The following is a 24523-nucleotide window of genomic DNA, read 5'->3' as shown; positions in this document are numbered from 1 at the left end:
TTCATATATACTGCAGGTAACAGTTGTTTATTAACTAGGGCTATGCCTGGTTTACTGTCAGTACTTCAACATTCTACTCATTAATTAAAATAATAGATCTTTCTGGAATATATTTATATTTATCTATCTCTCTGTATATATTTTGGCTTCATCATAGTAAACAGCTTCATTATATAGTAAGTTTTCTGACTCTGAGGCTAGGGACAGAAATTCAAGAAGCCTAAGCCTGAATTGATTCAATCTTTGTAGGTTAGTCTAACCTGGCTAGGCTAAACTGGTTTGTAAGACATCCCTGCTGGACTGAAGAAATGCCCATGCCTGCAGTGGCTCAGGCTAGAAGCTGGGGGGGAGGGAGGACATGACAGCAGCCCTCCCTTTCTTTCCATAGTGCTGAGCTGAAGGGGGTCATGGCCAGGCCCTTACAGGATGCTCTGATTAAGGAGGGGTTCCCTGTCTCACTCCTGACCAGCCCAGCAGGGAGTTGATAACACAGTATTTATCATCCCTAACACAATGTTTATCAGCCCATTAAGAAAACAACAGGCTCTCTCATTAGTTCAAGCTCTTCTTAAACAACTTTTTCCAAAGAAGGAATGGAGGGACTTTACCAGCTACCTGCTGATTAGCTCCAAAGATCCCTAAACCAACACTGTCCTGTCTGCCTTTGTTCCCATCTCCCACAGCACGGACTGTAGCCATCATGTGGTCTGCTAGCTAATGCTGAGAGGTAACTGTGTAAGGTAGAGGGGAGGGGGGAATCCCTACTTGAGCAGGGAGTGGTGGGAGGTAGACAGAAGAGCAGCAGGAAGTCAGGCAGATGCCGTGTACCTTCAGTCTTTGATGGAGCTGCAGCCAAGGAGCTGAGGGAAGGGGCCAGCCCTGCTAGGCTGGAGCAAAGAGCAGAGCCCTACCCAGAGTTGTAAAGCATCTCAGATTCTGGGGGATTCTGATTTATCTTAAACCAGGAAGGGATCTGGGACAGACATTGCATAAACCGGTTTGACCAAATCAGTTGTCTGATACTACATTCAACCAGTTTTATCTCAAACCAGTTTCAGCCATATTCAGACTGGTTTATGTGAACTGAACATCTGTTCTCTTGTTACAGGTTTAAACCAGTTTATGATCACTTAAACCGTTTTATGTGTAATGTTTGTCCCTAGCCTAAGAGTATATACAAACATAGTATTTCTCCCAGGAGAAAGCTTTCTGTTATACAGTTCGTTGTCTCACTCTAACTACATGTGAAGTATGCAAGAGAAAATATGCTAACACTTTTTCCTGGAACAGCATCTGTAAGTTAACTGAAGCTCATTCAAATTAATTTCCAATCATTCTAGGGACAAGTCAGGCTGTGTGTGCTGTCCTCATCCACCCAATGGCAGAAGAGCAGCAATCCAGCTTGGAAGGTCTATGTGTGTAAAGACTGTGCTGCTCCTCTTTTGTCCAGGTTTTTGGCTTGGATCAATCACAGCCACCTTAATTAGACCTCTATTCACTGTCTAACTGTTCTTTATATTTAGAACATGAATAAACATTTTAAAGGAAATATTGTTGATAAATGCTACTTTCCTAATTCTTCTAAAGGAACACAGTCTTCAAGCAAGTCTCCCCAGAATTTTCCCAGACCAAACTGCATTTCTTTCTATGTGCTGCAATAGAATTGAAACAATCTAGGTATTTCTGAGAATTTTAAATGACTTTTTTTTGGATAGGAATTTTTCTGATATCCAACTCCAACCCTATCTCTTGTTCTGAACCATTCTTGGAGGAGAGGAAATGTTCTCTCAGCAGTGTTGGAAAGGATGGAATGATACTGTAATACTTTACCAGAAATTCATTGTAACGTCCTCTATAAAATGTCATCCTTTGCCATATGTTTTCTAGAATGAGTGAAAAAGATGGTTTGGCAGACCATGGGAGAATTCTTATAGTATCATGAATTACATTTTTCATCTGTTTTATCTCTATGGGCATTTAGGGGGAAAAATTAGGAACATTAAGGCACACATAGAGATAGAGCTAGCAAGGGGTATGAAAAGAAACAACAATAACAAAAATATTCTATATGTTAGAATAACATTAGAAGCCAAAGTAAGAAGGAAAGTATAGTCTCTTAATTAAAAGGTATGAGGAATTTAACTATGGATGATGTAGAGAAGGCTAAAACATTAATGGCTTTTTTAGTTCAGTCAGGTCAATTGTTAGATGCCTGGCAGAGTTAGCAAGGATAAGGGAGGAGATTATCAGCCTAGAGGAAGGTAAAAACAGGTTAGAGATTACTTAGAAGTGCTGGAGGTTTTTAAATCAGTGGGGCTGGGGTATTCATGGAATTGGCTGGGGTTATTCCAGCGCCATTAACTATTACCTTTGAAAACTAATGGAGGTCAGGTGAGGTCATGGAAAACTGGAACAAGGCAAATATAGTGCCCATCTTTAAAAAAAGATACAAGGTATAACCTCAATACCTAGAAAGCTTTTGGAGCATATCATCAAGAAATTTATTTCTAAGTACCCTGGAAGATAACAAGAAGACAAGGACAGTCAAAGCAGATTTGTCCAGGGCAACTCATGCTGAACCAACGTGATCTCATTGACAATCTGGTACAAATTTCAAAACAAGGCAAAAATATGGTCTGTATTAACATAAGTGTTACACATGAGTCAAGAGAAATGGCTCTTCCACTCTGTTTAGGACTGCTGAGGCTTAGCTTGGAGTCCTGTGTCCAGTTTTAGGCACTGCATTCAAGAATGATATGGATAAATTGGGAAGAATCAAGAGGAAAGCAACAACAGCAAAAAGATTCAAGGTTTAAGAAATACAACATACAAGGAGTGGTTAGAAGAACAGGAATGGTCTGAAAGAAAGAAGGCTGAGGGGGAACTCCTCAAATACAAAAGACTGTTATAACGAGGATGACAATCTACTATTTTCTGTGGCCTGAGATGACAGTAGCAGAAGTAACAGTCTTCAATTTCAACAAGAGAAATTTGTCTGGCTCTCATGAAATCATTCTCACAACAAGGGTGGTTAAACACTGGTATACATTACCTGGAAATGTTGTGGAATTGACATGATTGGAAGTTTTTAAGTGCAGGTTAGGCAAACACTGTGCAGCAATGGTTAAGACAAGGAAGAGCCTGCCTTGAGCAGGCAACTGGACTAGAGGACTCTTCCAGACCTGTTTATCTAGGATGATTCTAGGTTACGTTTGTTATATGCAGTCGAGAGAAAATTTCAGTTTTGTCTCCCAGTAGTGTATAAATTAATGCATGCGCCTATAATGCAAACATAATCCCATAGTTATCAGTAATAGGACTATGTGAATACTGATTTTTTCAGTTTCGTATGTCAATGAAAAATTTTATTTTTTCCATAATTTTTGGTGAATTAAAAGAAATGGTGGGAAAAAAATGTCATTTGACTCCAAACAAGTTTTTTTTTTAAACTAGTTTTCATAGTTTTAATTTGTTTTAAAAAAAACAAATGCCTTGATTTCCCAAAACAGTGAGGAGGAGGGGGGTCTCATCCCTCCATATGCTATGGCTCAGCAGTTAGGACACTTGCTTGGGATGTAGGAGTTAGAGCGTGGTGGTGCATTTCTCTCTCAACTTTCCTGCTGAAGCTGCCAAGTTGTATCAACTACTTAAATATGCCTTTGAAAGAGATATTATGAGACTCTAAAGAAACTTCCTGCCAGAGGACAGACCTCACTTTCTATTCCTCCAGAGAGAATATTTATGCCTGGGTTTCTCATATCCTAGGTGAGTATAATAACCACTATGCAGGACCTGAATAACTGGTACTGAAGTCCTGAAAATGCTTTGGGTCAACCAGAGACTATTTGAATAACTAGATTGACTGAAATTGCATTTTTATATGAATAACTTATTTACCCCTCCAAAAATACTGCTTAGCCTTGCATGGTTAAATTATCAGCAAGATACTTAACCATACATGTCACATGTGGGTTTTCCATTGACTTCAGTGGAATTATTAATTCTCTAAATTGTGAGCATGCTTGTTTAATTTGGGCCCATTGGCAATGAAGAAATTAGCCATAGTAATAATAATAATAATAATAATAATAATAATAACTTGTTATAGCACTACTTCTAGTGAACAAATATGTAGAAGCAAGAATTTACCAAAAGGGCCCCAACTTACTTTCATATAGACATGTAAATAAGATTTAGTAAAATACAAGTTAGAATCTCTCATAGTTATGCTACTCAGCTTCACTGTAATTAAATTAAAGTAGTAAAATACTTAAATTCATAATCTTTAGCATAATGGACAGGCAAAGCCTTGTTATTAATTTCATGCATTGGGGAGTAATTCTGATGAGTGCAGATTGATTATCTCCATGAAAGGATGATGAATACTAGCGAGTATAGAGATTGAGATGTTTAGTAATGCCTGGAGAGTTTGTGTCTAAGAAAATGATAAAACGAAGCAACATATATGTCAATTTTGTAAAAGAAGAAACTGCATAGCTAATCTCTTGAAACCAGAAAATGGTCATGCAGCCTTAACTCTGCTCCATCATGCATACACATTACAAAACAATCTTTAATTAATTAAACGACTGCTCCTAGGAAGTTCTGTTTAGGGGTCTGCTCCTAATTGTTCTTGGAGTTGTACCATTGCCTTAAATAAGAACAGGTTCCAGTCCAACACAGCTGATAAAGCCAGCAAAGCTATTTGTATATAATAAGAACAAAAATTAATGCTGCCTTTTCACAAACATGGAACATTTTACATGGGTGTAGAAAAAAACATATGCTATATCATAATATTTATGAAATATTATGAACTAATATAATAAAATCCAGCTTCATATCATATGTGCAACAGTGGGCAGAATCAAGGTTACATGGATTTACACTGAAATAACTGAGATCCGATTCAGATTCCAAAACCACTTTGAGTTGTTAAAAATGTTTTCCTCAGTTGTACCATTAATATGCCAAAATGAGGAAACTTCCAATAAAAATCAGATTCTGATTCCTTTAACACCAGTATAATTTTTTAATTGTCAGGCATTCATTAATGCTTATTCAAATGGCACAAACACATGCACAAGATCACTACTTTGTGTAAGAATTTTCAAGTTTACATTTCATTTAAAATATATTTTTGATTTCCTATGCCTGTAGATAAATTAGGTTCACTATTTAATTGGCAACCTTTTTAAAATTTAAATCTCTCTAAACTGTAAGTTTCTTCCTCAATTCACATAATTTTTAGTCCTATGTATAAGTTGACTATTGTGGCATGGCATTTTAGTGCAGCACAGCTGTCATTTCAGTGTGTCATATAACTGTCAAACATGTCTATTTTATTAAAACAAACCATATAACCATGAGAATGGAAAGATTAAAGCTATATGACATATGTCAGTGATGTGATTTAGAAATCACAGAAATTAGCAGGAGTTTTGCCATTGATTTTGATGAGGGGAGGATTAGGGCCACAGCATGATACACAAGGTCCAATACAAGGCCTTGGTTGCAGCAAAGCATTGATATTTTAGTTACCATTTAAAAATGAAAATGGGACAGGGATGGCACTATCTCAAATCTGCAGTAAAATCTTGCAGGACCCTCACAAAAGCATACCATACTTAATTTTAACACAAGTAATCCTATGGGCTCTTGGTGCTATTGAAATGTTACCTAAATGACAAGTTTCTATATGTTAATCTTCCACGATATCCATTGCCTAAAAGCTTTCATAACAGAAGCTTTGTGATTAAAATGAGACTTTGTATCAGAAGGGTCTTGCAGCCTCACCCCAGAGTGCTGCGAGACCCTTCCAAGGGTGCCCCATGGCCTAACCCCTGTGCCAGCTGGAAAGCAAACACCCCTCCTCCTTCCTGGAATAGGGCAGCTGAGCATATTGTAGACAAGCAGTGCCCACAGCTGTTCCCCACTCCCCAGCGCTTCCTGCCCTGACTTCCCCGACTCTGCTGTGTGCACACGTGCAAACAGGTGGATGCGAGACTCCACCTTTCCACGAGACTCCACCTTTTAGCCCAGCTCATTCCTCGCTGCTCACATGCTCAGAGTGCCCTGGCATCTTGGCTAAGAATCACTGTTGTAGGTGTCTGGTAATTTTTTTCTTGAGAAACATAGGCCAAATGTGGAATTTAGGTTCATCACAATATAACTGGCTCCCTCTGCCTCCCTCTAGTAAGGCTTGGGCCTGCACAGTCATTAACTCCCACAATTCCTAGTGCTGAGTAGTATCTAAACTCTCTGGGCTCCCTTCTCCTATTTCACTATGGTCTTCTCCAGGCCAGGGGATGGTAACCCTTTGCTGCTGCAGACAGGAGCTTGGGACCTGTCCCCCTGATGTGTCCCACAAATATCCAGCCCCCTAAACAGCATAAGTCCCTGCACTTACCCCCACTGCAGATACTCATCCCCTCTGCACTGCAAGGGTAAGGGCAGGGATGAGAGAGCAGCAGGGAGGAGGGTGCTGCGGAGGAGATGGGCAGCACAGAGTAGCTCTGTTAGACCTTTCTGAACCAGATCCAAGCTCTTTGGCATGATTCAGCCCATGTAGGTGCTGGCCCCTGCTCTCAGTGCCTGGAGTTTTACTTCTGTACATACCTAGAACTGCACTAGTCAGAGCAGCCTGGCACCTAACTCCAACCTGAACCTAATCAGAATCCAGGAACTTGGAATTTCTCCACCTGAGGGGTCAAATCCAGTATGTGCACTCAAAGTATATCTAATGTTTACCTATGGGAGTTGAGTCCTCACAAAATGCAATTGCAGTCTGTTTTTCTTGGAGCAACAAGGGTTGCAATGCCTTTTAGATAATAGGGAAGTGGTCAAAGCATTCATCTTGGAAGTGGAAAACTTCAGTTCCATGGCCCTCAGCCTCAGCAGGTTCTGTTTCTGTACAAAGTATTGCTATATCCATATTGCCACATGGTATTGCCTGGAGCCATATAGAGTTGGTCTAATTGTGATTGTTCAGAAACAGATTTTTAAAAGAAAAATATAGGTGTACTGTCCCAGTGGACATAGTCAGATGACTTACCCTGGGAACAGGCACAACTATATACTGGTATACAGGGGTGGATCCAGAAGGGGCAGGGGGTGCAGTGGTGCAGGTGCCACCTCCTCCCCCCACACACAACCCTTTCAGACTGGCCCACACCACAGGAGCCTCTGGGTATATTTTTGAATCCCCCCATACTCAAAAGCACATCCCTTCCCTTTCCTCCCCTTTCTCCCTCCTCTGTTCACCACTGCTGCTTTCCTTGCCATTCTGGGGCTTCAAAGCCACTCCTTCCTGCTGCATTTGAGCTGTGTAGGGGCCAGGCTTAGCAGGGACAGCAAAAGCAGCAGTGGCAGAGGTTATGGAGGTGGTTCCCATTCCTGTGCCTGCTCCTGGAGTATTGGACAGGGCAGGGGAATCCCACTACTCTATTGCCACTGTCACTGTCCCTGCACAGGCTGGCTGGACAGGTAGGAGTGGCTCTAAAGCTTCCCCCATCCCCAGACAGCAGGTAAACCAGCAATGGTGAGCAGGGAAAGGAAAGGATGTGCCTCTGAGCACAGATGGGAGCAGAAGGATTTTTAGATGCTCTGAGGACTTTATAAAGACCCTGGAGGCTCCCATGGCATGGTCTGCCTGCACCAGTATGAGGGGAAGGAGGCTTGAAGCAGAGTGCAGCCAGCCCTGCAGTGCAGGTTACTGCTCCCTCACCCCTTTTTTGCCAAATTCTGGATCCACCCCTGCTAGTAGATTCCATATGGGAGTGAGAAAAGCACTGCTATCTACTAATTTGGATACGAAAAAATAAATGAAGTTTTCAAAGACTCTGAAATCTAATTTACTGCTAACTGACAAAATAAGTAAAGGCACAGAAATGCAAAGATGGGGACTTTAGTTATGATAGGTTATTTTTGGTGCAATAATTATTCTTTCCTTCACTAAGACCTGATGAGAGAAGCTCTTACAACAGCATTATGAGAGAGGCTACAGTGAAAGAAAAAAATCGATATGGCAATCAAACAAGTTTTCCAAGGTCTCAAGGCTATTGTGCTAATACACAAAGTGAAATTGCTTTTTAAAATGCAATTCTATTTAACTCCTTTGCCCAAGATAAAATATAAATGGCAACATAAATATAATGCTCTTTTATGAGGTACCAATCTGTATCTATTCTTGTGGATTCAAATAAGGGATTGAGTATTGACCGTGACATTCTGAATGTGCACATTCTGCTGTGAAGTTTCTTGGGAATAGTGTGTTCCATTGGAAGATGGAAAATCTGCTTAGCTCTCTTTGGCTCAGACACTTCTGCTTCTGTTTTTCAGGGAACTGCCAAATGCTTTAGTATATTGAGATACATTTTATAGTGGGATATCACTAAACCTTGGTTCTGGTAATCTCCAAAGCTCAAAGGAAGGATGCCAAGTGTGAAAAATGACCCAAAGAAAATTACATATTCATGGATGAGCCCTAAAATGCTGTCAGATTCATTCGTTTGGTATAAGCAATACTTTTGATAATTCAAGCCTCATGATTCTTTTCATTTCCTCCTGTAGTAATTCATATCAACAGAAGAGAAGGGAAAGTAATTTGTTTGTAAACAATGTAAGTAAATTTGGGAGTAAAATGAGTGGCATCCCTTGAAATGAAGGGCACTTGAGACATATGGTTGAATGAAGCAGAAGTCTGACTGCCATATGTTACAACTAGCTAAAGCCAAAATCTGCTTTTCTTTAAACTATGCAAACCTATTAACTCCACCAACTTCATGTTGATGAGAGGAGAATCTCATCTTAAGTGCAGCTCCCAGAAAAGTAACCATGCCAAAGGAATCCATTTTATAGTGTCTCAGTGATTCCATATCACTTAAAAAAAAATGGCTCTCTTTCTCTTATGAAGAATAGGAGTCATTCAGCAAAAGAAAACCCCCAAACACACAATATTTCAGTATTGCTTATCCTCCAAATGTAATCTTTGTTGGAATTAATCTAGCAGCTCACAACCCTCCCCAGTCAAATTATGCCTTCATCTGCCTCTTTACAAACGTATGCTCCTGATTATGCAGCACTATAAACTATGGCATTCTAAGCAGCAGGATAGTCTAAAATCCTGGGAAATTTAAGTATCTACTTGCAGCTATTAAGTACCTAGATATAACTGTTAATCCAAAGTACATAATCAACTTTCTTTAAGCAGTAATAAGACAGCTTTATGTTCCAGAAAGCATTGATACCAACTAAAGCAGAACTCACTCACTCACTCACTATCAGTTGAGGAATTAATATGTATTGAGAACACCTCCCACTCTGCTCATTAAGTGGGAAACTTGACTGGATTGCAGGTGAGGAACAGCTTGAAGAAGAAGGGAAGGAGATCACCCTGGGTAATAAAAGTCAGGTCTGTTCCCTGTCACTGGCCAGTAGAAATGAATGAGGAGATGATTGACTGTGTACTCCCCCCACCCCATCTCTCAACAATTTGAACACTTGCTCGGGAGTTTAGAGCCTGTTGCTGTTAAGGACTGTTCAAAACCTATCCCTATGTCAATCTTCAATCACCAGCTGCACACATGGATCAATACCTGTGGAGATTGAAATCTGATACTTTGAGTGATTTAACTTTATCATAGGAAAGAATTTACATTGTTTAATAATACAACAGAAATAGATTTGGGGGAACTGAGAAACCTGAGTGCTGCATGAAAGGAAGTATTAAAAATCCACTAATATGGAAGAGGGCTGGGGAGTGCTAAAAACCACTTTAACTAAAGCACAATATTATTATTAGTAGTAGTATTAGTATTAGTTTGACTGCACCTGAGAGTATGATAAACCCTTCACAGAAGAAATATGCAAGCAAGGTTCTTGGCTTGAACTGCTTACAGTATAATTTCAGATATGTCACAATGAAAGGAATCACCAAAAATAAAGGGATGATTGGGTATGGAAAGATAAGTCTTACAGAAATAAGATTATGCAGTTACTTAGCAAAAGCCTGTGCATAGCATGGTGGAGTAAAATAACGGCATAAAAATAAACTGATTTAATAAAGGAACAGACTGTCTTTTCTTTGGAAAAGTGGAAAGCGAGATACAGAAATTGTCTAGGATTGCACAGAAAATTACGGTTGGAAGGGAAATCAGCTAGTCTAACCCCCTGCTCAAAGCAGGATCAGCCCCAACTAGATCATCCCAGCCAAGGCCTTGTCAAGTCAGATCTTAAAAACCTTCCAGGATGGAGATTCCAAAACCTCTCTGGGTAACCTGTTCCAGTGTTGTGCTACCCTCCTAGTAGAAAGTTTTTTCTGATATCTAACCTAGACTTACGTGCATCATATGCAACTGCTCAGAGACCTGAGGGTAAAACATGAATATGAATTGGACATGAAAGAAAGAATACAATGAAATAAGAACAGTCAGGGAAGAAGTGCAGGGGAAAGACATTGGCCCCCAAATTAAAATGGATAGATCTTACATGTATGATGGTTGGAACTTAAAAAAATAATCCCTATTGGTTAGGACAGAACATTACAATGTAAACTAAAAATTAACTAAAAAATCATGGATGAAAAAGGATAAATGACAATGGACACAGTTGCTGGGAGGGTCTAGGAGAACGTTAGGACCAATTCTATTTATCATCATTAATACTGGCCTGAGTTCTGCTCTAAGAAGAAATTCATTTTCACTTCACTGCATCACTTTACACCCTTTATTGTGAGCACAGGAGGTGAGCAAACAATAACAGTTCTTTATAAACGGATAGCAACAGAATGTAACCGACCCCTTTAAAGGGTACATGCTTGGATACATGCAGAATCTCATTGCTGTATGCTTTGTCCTTCCTCTCCATTGTTTTTTTTTTGACACTGATCAATTGCAGTGGCAAAATAATTTGCAGTGGTGAGGGAATATTTAGTCCCACTCCAGCCCCTCTATTTCAATAGGTATAGGAGTACCATACCTAGGAATAGGAATTTTACTGTAGGATTAGGTCAAAGAGCCAGTAAAACTGTTCAAAAAACCCAGATCCAGATGGAAGAAAATTTAAGGCACAGAAACTGAAGACAGCCAGCAACTATCAACTAAAGATGCTTGGCAAAGATTAAGGCTGGAACAGTGCACCATGTAGTATTGAAAAGATTTTAGGTAGTATTGCTGTTCATACATGGGCATAAATGAGACAGCCCCTCAGGACTGCTAGAGCCCACTTTGACCCTGAAATAGCTCAGAATCAGATGATTCTGAAAGCGACATGACTTCTCTCTTTTTCTGTTAGGAGCACAGCACAAACTGTCAGCCATCTAGTCTAAAACTTGTTCCTTCCTGATCCTGCAGCTGGCTATGCAGACAGATGCCCCCATTAACATCAGTGGAGTTCCTTATTTGCAACAGGGGTGGCCCATATCATCAACTGCAGCACTCAGGTATGTGACTGTAAGCTCCTTAGGGGAGGAAATGTTTTTTCTGTTGGTTTTATGAAGTATGTAATATGCTTCTGTAAAATTATTGCATAAAAATAATTGCCATGACTTCACACTCATCATAAAATATTTACATCAAATATGTACAACAAAATTTCTGAAGTGTTCTTACTTTCTTCAGACAGATCATTTTCTTCTGCTTCTCTCTCCATCTCTTTACACCATCCTTCCATCCTCTTAGTTTCAGTGTGTAGCAACTTCATAAACCAAGACCCATCTCGTCGACAAGGGGACATTCGACCAGTTTCTACTGTTTCAATGGCTGGCTCCAGCCAGGGTTCTGGTGGTGGAAGATTTGAGGTGTCAACTGGGGTCCTATAATCTTCTCTGTAACTGAACAGTCCCTGTGTCCGTACAGTTCTTACTGCACTGTATTGGGTAGGAGTGCTAGGTTCTGAATGCTGCTGGAATGATGAACCAAACTGAAGTCCTTTGTCCTCCATTGTTATGTGTCCAGGAAAACCCTCCAGTTCTAGATCAGCCTGTACAGCTGCTGTTACACTATTTGAGCGCTTAAACCGTCCATGTCTTAGGTAAGGGGAAAAAGAAAGGGGGAAAAATATATGAGAGTCTTATGTGTTGGCAAAAGACAAAGTTTTTCTTTTAATCTGATACTAGATAATAGTTATGCAGATGATTTTTTCAACTATTCTTTCCACTCTTCAAATGCTTAAGTTACTTAGAAATAAGACAGCAAGTGAAAAAAAGAGGAAAAAAGAGAAGGAAAGGGGTTGGGGGGAAGCATGTAAATAGAATATATGTAGGTATATGGTGTCATTATTGATCTGAACAAAAATATAAATGAAAATCATTTAAACCACCTTTGGAAGCACATATTAATCTGTTCTCACATTACAAAATATGGCACATCATCAATAAATGAACTGGAAATATCAGGTAGGACCTGCAGTGCTGCATTTATTGTTGAAATGCAGAAAAAAGCCAAATATACTTAGACAACCTTTTCAGAAACAGTCAAAGATATTCTGAGGTAAGGCTGTGTAGAATTTTGTAATTGGTGGAAAATAACGGCAGGAGGTTTAATATTTTTTACAAACTGTATAGAAAAATTCTCATGACGATTTTCTCTTGGATATTGATAGATTGGAGCAGATTTATGTTTAAAAAGTTGGATCAGGGACAATGGATTGCTTAAGAAATCTATATTTCTTAAGCAATAGCTAGGGCAATTGTTCAACAGCTAGGTTAACTGTTCAAATTTGACTCAAGTCAATAGGGACCAAAGGTGATTAGCAAGCACAGACTGTTTGATCTCTCTGAATCAAGATAATGGTCTTTCTCTAGGGTTTAATGGGCAACTGTATGTATCACTCTGAGATTAGAACACTTATCAGGAGCTTTAGCAGACCATACAAAGATTGACAAAGAATGGAAACTAGCTCCTAGATGTACCACACCCTCTAAGTTAGGACTGAAGTACTGTGGACTAGGCATTATTCTGCAAAGGGATTGTAAAGGCATGAAAATTTAGCCTTAGGGGTCCCATTGCATTAGCGACACTTTTAGTGCATAAGGCAGTGGTTCTTCATCCACGTTTTGTGAACCTCAAAAACTAATTGACTACAATGCTCACCTCTTAGTACAAGGGTTGAGCAGTGGAGGGAAAAGGGGAAAAGAGGGGTGGCTGAGAAGGAAGGAGCCTACATTTACCTCCTTGGCAGGGTATGGGTGAGCCTGCCCTTACTACCTCAGGCAGGGCCTGGGCAGTGAGATGTGGGGGGAAAGGGAGGAAGAAGAGCAGCCATGGCACCCTTCAAAGTTGCTCCTGGCCCCCAAGGTACTGCAGCACTTTGGTGGATAATCACTGGCATAGAGGCGTGCACCTCTGCTGTGAATACATGGAATCTGTTTATCTTCTTATCAATTTGAAGCACTAAACTAAACCTGAAACATATTTTCTACCTATCAAATTTAACACTAGAAACTTTGTCTAGATATTTAGGGACCATCTCTAAAATATTAGCAATGGACTAACACGGGCTTTGTGAATTATTCATAGAACACACTCTCCAGATTATTTGAATTTTGTTATAAATATGTCTTGTCTCCTGAAAGACTGCACATTTTTTGCCTGAATTACCGTTTTTCATCTTCCACTTGGACTCCAACAGAGTGGTATTCTCGTAGGCCTCTGCTCTCAGTATCTGAATCAGTTGCCGTTTCCACCTAATTCAACACAAAAGATACATCTGCAGAAGTGAACATTGACAATTCAACATTATTTCTCTCTCTATTCATTTCAATTAATTATGTATTTCCTTAATAAGTTCTAAGAAACAACTAACCTAGTAAAATAATTTAAATAAGTATGCAATCTGATATAATTGTTTGGTTCTCTGTACTACAAAATGGTTCATAACTACTTTATTGCTGCTCTATAATTCCTTTTTTTAAATGTACGTAGATATAATTACTCAGTTCAATGCAGGCAGGAAATAAGCCTGGCTTAACTGTTCTATTCTTAGAGCTAGGAATCCACAGGGTTGCACCTTTATATATTAGTACAAAATGGCCTCATTATATGGCAGGATGATTTACAAAATAAAAATGAAAGTAGCCCCATAAAATTTGCAAGTGATAAAAATAAATGTTGCAATGAAATTCTGTGGAAAATTGTGTTGACGAATATAGAAGCATTTAAGTGGCACAGAGGAGATAGCAAAATGCCACAGCTCACCCTTTTTTAATATAATAATCCTGAAAATGCTATATCAAATAAGTAATTCAGGCTTTTATGTGGTATTTCTATCTGAAACATGTGTACCAAAATACATTTGCAGTAAAGCTTTTGCCCTAATTCTACAAGTTCCTGCAGGATCTTATATACCCATTTCTACCACAGTACTTTTTAACACGCACACAAATGTAGAAACATGAATATTGGAGTAAATCAAAGAAGAGTCAAGGAAAAAAACAGACATAATAGAATGGCTTTTCTCTTTGCCTGTTATGCCAAAAGAAGTGTTTTCACTCATCAATATAATTTATGTAACAAAGATACTCCTATAATTAAGTGGTGGCAGAAATAAATTGATCATTTAAAATGTAGTTGTGGTCTATAAAGTTAACTAGGAGGGAGAAAGAGTCTATATGTAACATTTTAAATAAAATTGTTTTTTACATGTGTTCAGGATAATATACCAGTTAGTTATGAAAGTGTTATTTTTTAAAAGGCAGACTGCAAAAAATGCTGTAAACAATTCATGCCCAAACTACAATCATCCAATTCATTTCATAGATTTCTTAGACATTTGGGCTGGAAGGGACCCCGAAGGATCAAGTCCAGCCCCCAGCCCGAGGGGCAGGAAGTCAGCAGGGATCATAGGATCCCAGCAAGATAAGTATCCAAATGTGTCTTGAAGGTATTCAAAGTGGGTGCTTGAACCGCCTCCAGCAGCAGTCTATTCCAAACCTTGGGGGCTCGGAAAATGAAGAAGTTCTTCCTTATGTCCAGCCTGAATCGGTCATGGCAGAGTTGGTGACCGTTCGACCTTGTCATCCCTTGGGGCATTCTGGTGAACAGATGTTCCCCCAAATCCTGATAAGCACCCCTGATAAATTTGTAGGTGGCCACCACATCGCCCCTGAGCCTGCACTTTTCCAGGCTGAAGAGTCCCATGGCTCTCAGCGTCTCATCATAAGGCTTGTTTTCCTGACCTCTGATCATGCGTTTGGCTCTCCTCTGCACCCTCTCAAGCTTCTCCACATCCTTTTTGAATTGTGGAGCCCAAAACTGGACACAGTGCTCCAGCTGCGGCTTCACGAAGGCTGAGTACAAGGGGAGAATGACGTTCTGGGATTTGCTTGAGAAGCATCTATGGATGCAAGCCAGCATTTTGCTCGCTTTACAAGCTGCAGCATCACACTGAAGGCTCATGTTCATCTTGTGGTTAATCATGGCCCCCAAGTCCCTTTCATCTGTAGTGCTACCCAGCGTAGCACTACTGAGCCTATAAAGGTGCTGCAGGTTTTTCCTCCCAAGGTGGAGAACCTTGCATTTTTCGGTGTTAAACACCATCAGGTTCTCATCCACACATTTCATGAGCCTGTCAAGATCTGCCTGGATTGCCCTCCTGTCTTCAGGTGTGGATGCTTTACCCCAGAGTTTGATGTCGTCGGCAAACTTGGCCAGTCTGCTTCTGACACCAATATCCACATCATTGATGAAGATGTTAAATAGTATAGGCCCTAGGACAGAGCTTTGAGAAACCCCACAGTTCACAGCGCACCAAGACGATTGGCTCCTGTCGACCACCACCCTCTGGGTCCTACCACGGAGCCAATTCCCCAGCCAGCGGATCGTGGTGAGGCTGAGGCCACAGTTGTCCAGTTTAACTTAGTATTCCTCTTTTCTAAGCTGACAGTTTCACTAACAACATATGTTGTTCTCATTTGTTAAGCCAGGGGTTTGCAACCTTTTTAAATAAGTGTACCCCTGGTGGCCCCCTTTTTAGTAAGTGTACCCCTGGGGGGGGGAGATGAGCAGCCGGACGCAGAGCAGGGGCATGGGGAGCCCTGCCTGCTCTTGCCCTGCCCCAGCCCTGCTCCCGTGGGGCAGTGGCATGGGGTGGTGGCCCTCCATCCCCACCCACCGCGGCGTACACCCCTGGGACTTTTCAAAGTACCCCCAGGGGTACTGTACCCCTGCTTGACAACCCTGTGTTAAGCAATGAAACAATAGGTATACATAGCACTTTTTAAGTATATGTAAAGAAATCCTTTTTCCTAAGAGTTTGCTGTTTTATTTAGATGGAGACAATACATTTAATCAAGGATTTTTGTGAGGATCAAAGGCCCAAATATTTCCACATAAGATGTACGTAAAATTCTTATGCAGCTCAACATACCATGAAGCTACGACAAAGTGATCAAAATTTACTTTTTGCAAGTATAGAAACCTAGAATAATGTCACTGACATTACCAGAGTTTTTCACAGGCCTTTTATTGCCAGTGCACTGAAACAGTGCTTTGAGGACTGCCAATCAATGGAATATTAAATTGTAAGTCATTATAAATATTGAAAAGGAAGAAACATTTCCCAGTAAGCCTCTGTGATGTATGTAACAGAAATATAACAGAATCAAGCTATTCTCCTTTTGCCTGCATGTTGGGCACGTTTATGAACTGATGTCTTGTTTTGCCATTTTTATTTTTAATATCTCCAGATTTTTCAATCTTGCATGAAAGTGAATTTATTTGCTTCCGAGGTACTGCACCCCCTTTCTGGGATGCTATGAATAGCTCTGTGGATCCAACCAGTGTGATTCTAGACACAGCCTAGAAGAAATCTTCAGACCCAAAGATTTCTCTATAGGTCATTATAGAGGAGCCCTGGGCAGCTGCCTTTATAGTCTAGGAGGCCCCTTTGCACATTGCTGAGCACTGAAAGTCACTGTTTGCTGGCAGGTACCAGGTGCTGAAAGAAAGCTGCTTCCCTGCCCTGTTGTTACTCACCAGTGTAACCACTACTGTGAGATCCTGGGCCTGAAGACCCAGGAGGCCATGATGAAGCCAGCAATGTCCAAGGGCAGCAAAGTCAGTGGCCCAGTCCAAAGGTTTCTCTACGGGTCCTAAGATTTCTTCTAGGCAGTGCCTAGCATCACAGTAGTTGGACCAGGAAGTAGGACTAAGTCTTCTCTCCCATTAGACCTGTTTTGATAACTTATAGGAAGTAACAAAGATCTGGGCATAGCCTTGGAATAGGACAAACCTAATAAAGAGGCATGATTCAATGCCTTAGATCTATCCAGGCAAAATTATTTTTATGACCCCTATAAGCTCATATTTTTCCACCAACTGATTTTGGAATGATTTCGTAACATCTCCATAAAAAAGACCTTTCTAAGGTTTCTTCTCCATCTCCATAGTTGCTTCTGCTAGAAGGAAAACTTGGATGATTTGCCCAATATGTAACTGACAAAGGAATCTGTTTATTAGAGGAATAAATGTAGTTGATCCTCACTGAATATTTATACTATTCAAAACAGTTATTAAGAAAATTACAGTCTAGGGGCATGTGTAGATGAAATGGAGCCCTAAATTGAAGTGGTGGACTTTAAAAAACACCACTTCAATTTAGGGCTGATTAAACCCCCATGTGGTGCACACACCCTGCTGACTTAGCTGCCTTCTGGAAGGGAGGGGAGCGTGAGCTGCCGGTGGGTGGAGCGGTCCCTAGGCTGGGGGTGCGGGGCTGGTGCTTCCATCCGCAGCAGCTGCAGCCTCCCCCCGCTCCCCCCCAAGTGGCACCCGCCTGCAGGCACCCAGCTTGGGCAGTCCCAGGGGGCACTACAGATGCAGAGGGAAACACTGGACCCCTGTGCAGCTCAGGCAGGCAGGCAGGCTCCGCAGGGGGTTGGGGGGTGGGATCAGGCTCGCTGCTTTTCTTGGGTGCAGCTGCTTTCCCAGGCTACTGCCAGGCTACCTGCAGGGCTTCCTGCAGAGTTGCAGATCTGCACAGAGCCTGGTGCTTCGCTCCGTGGCTGTAGGGGCAGCAAACTAAAGCTCCTCAAAGTAGTTTTAGTTTGCTGCACCCCAAGTCATTTAAGACACATTACACTGCTGAATTTCCTACAGCTGCTGGAATTAATGCGCAATACACTGCCTAGGTGTGCAAACACCAACACCATTGAAGTGGTGTGAAAGCATTTAGCTCACTTTAAAGTGTTGTGCACACATGCCTCTCCTTTCATCTACACACTGCCTAGGTGTCAAAATGGCACTGGCTCTAGTTACCCCTAAAGAGAAACTCTAGCCAAACTTTCCTTCTTTCAGCCTGGCAAGCTGACACTACCTAAATTACCTGATGATTGCCTTCACATTTTGATACCTTCTATTTGTTTACTATTGTTTGCTGAATTCAAGTGCCCTACAGAAGGAGAATGATGCTAAATAAGGATTTTGATGCAATTTGTGAGAGCAAATATTGTAACATCTGATAGACAATAACCTGGGAAATAAAGGCTAATGGCAAAATAAGTAAAACCAGGAAAACAACAAGGCAACAGTGTTTTCAAATGACAGAGTTTAAGAAAACCTGTTGGAAATGACTTGGAGGAATCTTGTGAGAGGTAAGGATTTCTTAGTGCGATGTCTTTTATTGGACTAACTGTATAGTTGAGATAGAGTTAGGTGAACTTGGAATGCAAGACAGTCTTCTTTAGGTCTGAGAAGTAAAAGCTAGCACAGTGTAGTAAAAAATAATCTTCTTGAAAAATCTTTAAGATAATTCAGATTGGCCAAACTAAATTCAAATCAGCTAAGGAATGTGTTTGGTTTGATTGTGAGGCTCCCATGACTTAAAGTGTATCATAATATATTTGATAATATTTTCAATGATTTGTGAACATTTTCATACATTTATAAATGTTAGGGTCAGAAGGGACCTCAACAGATCATCGAGTCCAACCCCCTGCATAGGCAGGAAAGAGTGCTGGGTTCAGATGATCCCAGCCAGATGCCTATCTAACCTCCTCCTGAAGACTCCCTGGGTAGGGGAGAGCACCACCTCCCTTGGGAGCCCATTCCAGATTTTGGCCACTCTGTGAAGAAGTTCTTTCTAATATCCAGTCTCAATCTGCTCTCTGTTAGTTTATGGCCATTATTTCTTGTAACCCCCAGCGGTGCCTTGGTGAGTAGAGCCTCACCAATTCCCTTCCCTTCCCAATTTTATTACTCACTAGCTGGAATTCCAATTGGCTTAATGTTTGAAATCCTGATCTTGAAAACTGGGGGATTGTGGGCTGGCAGACTCCACAGTTAGGTGGGTTGGGAACTGGCTAAGTGGTCAAACCCAGAGAGTGTTAGTGGATGGGTTTGTATCATCTTGGCGAGAGGTGGCCAGTGGTGTCCCACAGGGTTCAGTTCTTGGCCCCGGGCTGTTCAACATCTTTTTCAATGATTTAGATGAGGATATGGAAAGCATGCTGGGCAAGTTTGTGGATGATACTAAGTTATGGGGAAAAGTGTCATGCTAGGGGATAGGATGCAGATCCAAGCAGACCTGGACAAGCTGGAAAGGTGGGCAGAGCAGAATCAGATGCAATTTAATGAGGATAAATGCAGAGTGCTTCATCTGGGGAGAAGTAACCAACAACATGAATATAGGTTAGGAGGAGATGCCCTGGCCAGTACAAAGGCTGAAACGGACGTTGGTGTTATGGTTGATCACAGGACGGACATGAGCCTCCAGTGTGATGCTGTAGCCAACAGAGCTAAAAGCATACTGGGATGCATTAGCCAATGTGTTGTGAGGAGGGCTAAGGAAGTGATACTTCCTTTCTATTTGGTGCTGGTGAGACCCCAGCTAGAGTACTGTGTCCAGTTGTGGGTGCTGCACATCCAAAAAGATGTTGAGAATCTTAAAAGTGTCCAGAGAAGGGCCACGAGAATGATTAAGGGTTTGGAAGAAAAACTATTTTCCTCATTTGATTTGGCTGAATCAGATCCAAAGATTCAGCACCGCTTTCCAGATTCGGCCATAGACTAAACAGGCAGCAGTCCTCACCAAGATGGACGCAGCTGCCTCCAGCTAGTAAGTCTGTTCTGGTGAATGGTGCAGGGAGGGAAGGGGCACAGGGTGGGGGACAGATCAACACCCCCACAGCAAGGGAGAGATTGGGGCTGGGACAGGCTGTGCAGTTGGGGTGGGGGGGCATGGGACTTGGGGAGGGGGGCGCCTGCCACTGAGCGCCGCCGGTCCAGGAAAGTGCTGAAGGAGCTGGCGAAAGTGGAACTCCTGGCAAAACTCTCCCACAACTCGTGGTGCTCTGGAGAAGTCCCTGAGGACTGGAAGAGGGCCAATGTTGTGCCCATCCACAAGGAGGACAGGAGGGAGGACCTGGGTAACTATAGGCCAATAAGCCTAACCTCCATCCTATGGAAAATCCTAGAAAAGTTCATCAAGGAGCCTATTTGTGATAAGGTTGCAGAAGGTGAGATTCTGAATGGCAGCCAGCATGGCTTCGTCGTGGGCACATCTTGCCTTACGAACCTCATTTCCTTCTATGACCAGGTAACTCACCACCTGGACATGATAGAGCAGGTTGACATTGTATACTTAGACTTCCAAAAGGCCTTTGATCTAGTATCCCACAATGTCCTCATGAGAAAATTGGAGATTGTGTGCTTAACTCCAAGACAGTTGGGTGGGTGAGAAACTGGATGTAGGATAGGACCCAGAGTGTCATAGTGAATGGATCTGTGTAATCCTAGCGAGAAGTGGGCAGCGGTGTCCCACAGGGGTTGGTGCTTGGTGCTTCAGTACTTTCAACATCTTTATTAATGATTTGGATGTGAGGGTGAACAGCTCACTGGCCAAGTTTGCGGACAACACCAAGTTATGAGGAAGCATGGTCACACTTGAAGATAGGCTACAGTTACAGGACGACCTAGAAAGGCTAGCAAGTTGGGTGGATCAGAACCTGATGAAGTTCAATGTCAAGAAATGTAAAGTGCTCCACCTTGGGATGAGCAACCACCAACATACCTACAGGTTGGTGGCACCAAACTGACTAGCACCATGAGTGAAATGGCCCTGGGGGTAATAATAGACCACAGTATGAATATAAGCCAGCAGTGCGAAGCTGTAGCCAGTAGGGCAAATAATACTCTGGCATGCATCAATTGATGAATCTCCAGCAAAACCAAGGAGGTGATTGTTACACTCTACTCAGCACTGGTGAGACCACAGGTGGAGTACTGCATCCAGTTCTGGGCACCACACTTTAACAAGGATGTGGGCAAGCTTGAGAGAGCCCAAAGAAGACCCACCCATATGATCAGAGTCTTAAAAGACAAACTATAGGAGGAAAGGCTGAGGGATCTGGGACTCTTCAGCCTGAGGAAAAGAAGGCTGAGAGGGGACCGGGTAGCAGCTTACTACTACATTAGGGGATTACATCAAGGTGAGCAACTGTTCACTAGGACACCCGAGGGGAAAACCAGGAGTAATGGCCACAAACTCCTAGAAGATAGATTCAGGCTCAACATTAGGAAAAACTTCTTCACAGTCAGGGTGTCCAGACTGTAGAATAAACTCCCCCCAGAGGTGGTACAATCACATACCCTGGAAATCTTCATAAGGAGACTAGATAGTCACCTTGCTGGGGTCACCTGACCCCCCAGTTATCTTTCCTGCTTGGTGCAGGGAGCTGGACCCAATGATCTTCCAAGGTCCCTTCTGGCCTTACAATCTATGAATCTGTTTCATTTGAACATAGTTCCTCTTAATGGTACAATTAATCTCCAAAGTAAGACTGCAACGATTACCTCCTGCACTTCAATTAGCTTAAGGGAAATTTACAACAAGCAGAGACATATGTGTATATTTGCATTTTCAAAATATTTTTCAGAAATTCATATCAGGATTTACCTGTCTGACTTTATGAGTGATTTCTGTGTGTCACTAAGGGGTGCCCTCTTTTCTGCTGTAATACTTCCCATCAGGAAGTCCAGCCTGCTGAAATATATTTTGTGACCAAATCAGTATTAATTGTCAGATAAATGCATGATACAGGCTGGAGACTTTATTCTGAGTGAAATTTCTTGCTAAAAATAATGTAGAAAATGTAGAAATAGGTTTTATATTAAACTAATATTAGACAAGCAATAATAAATGCTACATAATACATAGGCTTACATTTATTTTCCATTTCTGTAGTTCATTTAAATGCTGACTGGCTAACTAAATAAGAAAACAATTTGCATGACTACTTCCTAGTTTTTTAGTACTTTTAAGTTTTGATTATGTTAAAAGACAATTAAGGAAAAGATCAACAGTTATTTGTGAAAAATATTAAAATATTGCAAACTTTAAAAAATAACCATATGTGTGTTTTAACTATAATATCTCCTCTGGAGCTATTTAATGAAGTGCTCAACAAAGTGCTGCAAGTGGAGACCCCATTAATTAGTTGAATCTATAATACATAATACATTATATATATTATCTGTTACAGCTATCACTACATCTTGACCAATAATAGTATTAAGATATTTTCTGGATATTTTAGTGGAGTAGATAGGCACAGTGACATCCTGCACTGCCCCCCATCCTGACTGCTCCCACATGATCAGTGGTCTCCAAGTACACAGTGCCTGAAGAGACAGATGGTGGAAATAATAGTGTGAACTACTCAGCTTACCATCTCAGAGAAGGTCAGTATGGTAGTGCCAGGGAGGGACCCTGACCCATAGGCTGTAAACAGATTTCATATTTGACCTGGGACATGACTATCCTGGGTTTTGAGCCAGATCAAAACAGGAGCAGCACAGCCACTTACACACATAGCCCTTCCAAGATTCATTGCTGCTTCTCTGCAGGAACACACAGCCTGAATAGAGTTTTCCCTGGAACAACCTTGAGTAACCTTACAGATATACACCATGATGGTGGGGAGAAGTGTTAGCACATGGAATGTGGCATCTTTCAAGCAGAACAAGGAAAGTGAACATCTGTAAGATATAGGGATAAAAGACTATCTTTCAGAGAAATACAAGGTCTGTTTACAACTGTAGATTTTTAAAGTCAAAAGTACCTATTGGCTAGGGGACAGGGACAGAGATTCAAAAAGCCTGAGCCCGAACTGATTCAATCTTTGTAGGTTAGTCTAACCTGGCTAGGCTAAATCACTTTGTAACTGAACAGACATTCCAGACATACAGGCACATGCCTGCAGTGGCTCAGGCTAAAAGCTGGGGGGCGCTAGATCAGCCCTTCCTTCCTTCCAGCACTGAGCTGAAGGGGGAGGGATGGGGGTGGCCAGGCCCTGGCAGGAGGCTCTGATTAGCCCAGCAGGGAATTGATAACAGTGTTTATCACCCCTAACTTAGTGTTTATCACCCCATTAAGACAACAACAGAGGGACATTACCAGTTGCCTGTTGATTCTGCGTATTCATAGAATCATAGAAGTAGGGTTGGAAGGGACCTTGTAGATCTTCAAGTCTGACCCCCTGCCTGGGCAGGAGAGAAACTGGGCTCAAGGGACCCCAGCCATGTAGGCATCGAGCCGCTTCTTAAAGACCCCCAGAGTAGGAACCAGCACCACTTCCCTTGGAAGTTGGTTCCAGATCCTAGCCGCCCTAACTGTGAAGTAGTTCTTACAGATGTCTAATCTAAACCTACTTTCCAACAACTTGTGGCCGTTATTTCTTGTTATCCCAGGGGGCGCTAGGGGAAACAAGGTCTCCCCCAAACCCTCTGGTCCCCCCTAGTGAGTTTATAGACGGTCACACGGTCCCCCCTCAGCCTTCTCTTATGAAGGCTGAACAGGTTCAGGTCCCATAGCCTCTCATTATAGGGTCTGCCCTGCTGTCCCCAGATCATGCGGGTGGCCCTCCTCTGGACCCTCTCAATGTTGTCCACATCCCTCTTGAACTGGGGCGCCCAAAACTGGACACAGTATTCCAGCTGTGGCCTGACCAGTGTCGCATAGAGGGGGAGGATCACCTCCTTGGCCCTGCTCGAGATGTGTCTGAGGATGCCCTGCCGACCGTGACCTCGCATTGTCGGCCCATGTTCACCTTGGAGTCAATGATGACTCCAAGATCCCTTTCTGCCTCCGTGATCTCAGGAAGGGAGTTTCCCATCTTATAAGTGTGCTGCTGGTTACTAATGCCCAAGTGCAGCACCCTGCACTTGTCAGTATTGAAACGCATCCTGTTTTTGTCAGCCCACCCTTGCAACCTATCCAGGTCTTTCTGCAGTCTTTCCCTCCCTACTAGTGTGCCCACCACACCCCAAATTTTGGTATCATCAGCGAATTTGAACAGGTTGCTTTTCACCCCATCGTCCAGATCGCTGATAAAGAAATTGAATAGCGCGGGCCCAAAGACCGAGCCCTGGGGGACTTCGCTGCCCACTTCCCCCCAGGTCAAATATGGCCCATCCACCACCACCCTCTGAGTACGACCCTTCAGCCAATTAGCAATCCATCTGACCATGTAGGCATTGATGCCACAGTCGCGTAGTTTTTTAACAAGGATGGGGTGAGAGACAGCGTC

At 42.0% G+C, this 24523-nt stretch overlaps 1 protein-coding gene across 1 annotated transcript in view; it reads right to left on the bottom strand.

Moving 5' to 3' along the window:
* The window catches only part of DLGAP2 (DLG associated protein 2), a 153248-nt gene that overhangs the window by 27553 nt on the left and 101172 nt on the right, over positions 1 to 24523 (bottom strand). The window contains exons 6-7 of the mRNA XM_006275974.3: positions 13599 to 13684; positions 11610 to 12025 (exon numbers count right to left, since the gene is read on the bottom strand). Coding sequence (XP_006276036.3) covers positions 11610 to 12025; positions 13599 to 13684 — 502 coding nt within the window. The remainder of the gene's footprint in view (positions 1 to 11609; positions 12026 to 13598; positions 13685 to 24523) is intronic.

Source organism: Alligator mississippiensis, chromosome 1, assembly GCF_030867095.1.
Source record: "Alligator mississippiensis isolate rAllMis1 chromosome 1, rAllMis1, whole genome shotgun sequence".
NCBI classification, from domain to species: Eukaryota; Metazoa; Chordata; order Crocodylia; family Alligatoridae; genus Alligator; species Alligator mississippiensis.
This window is presented reverse-complemented; position numbering and strand designations above follow the sequence as displayed.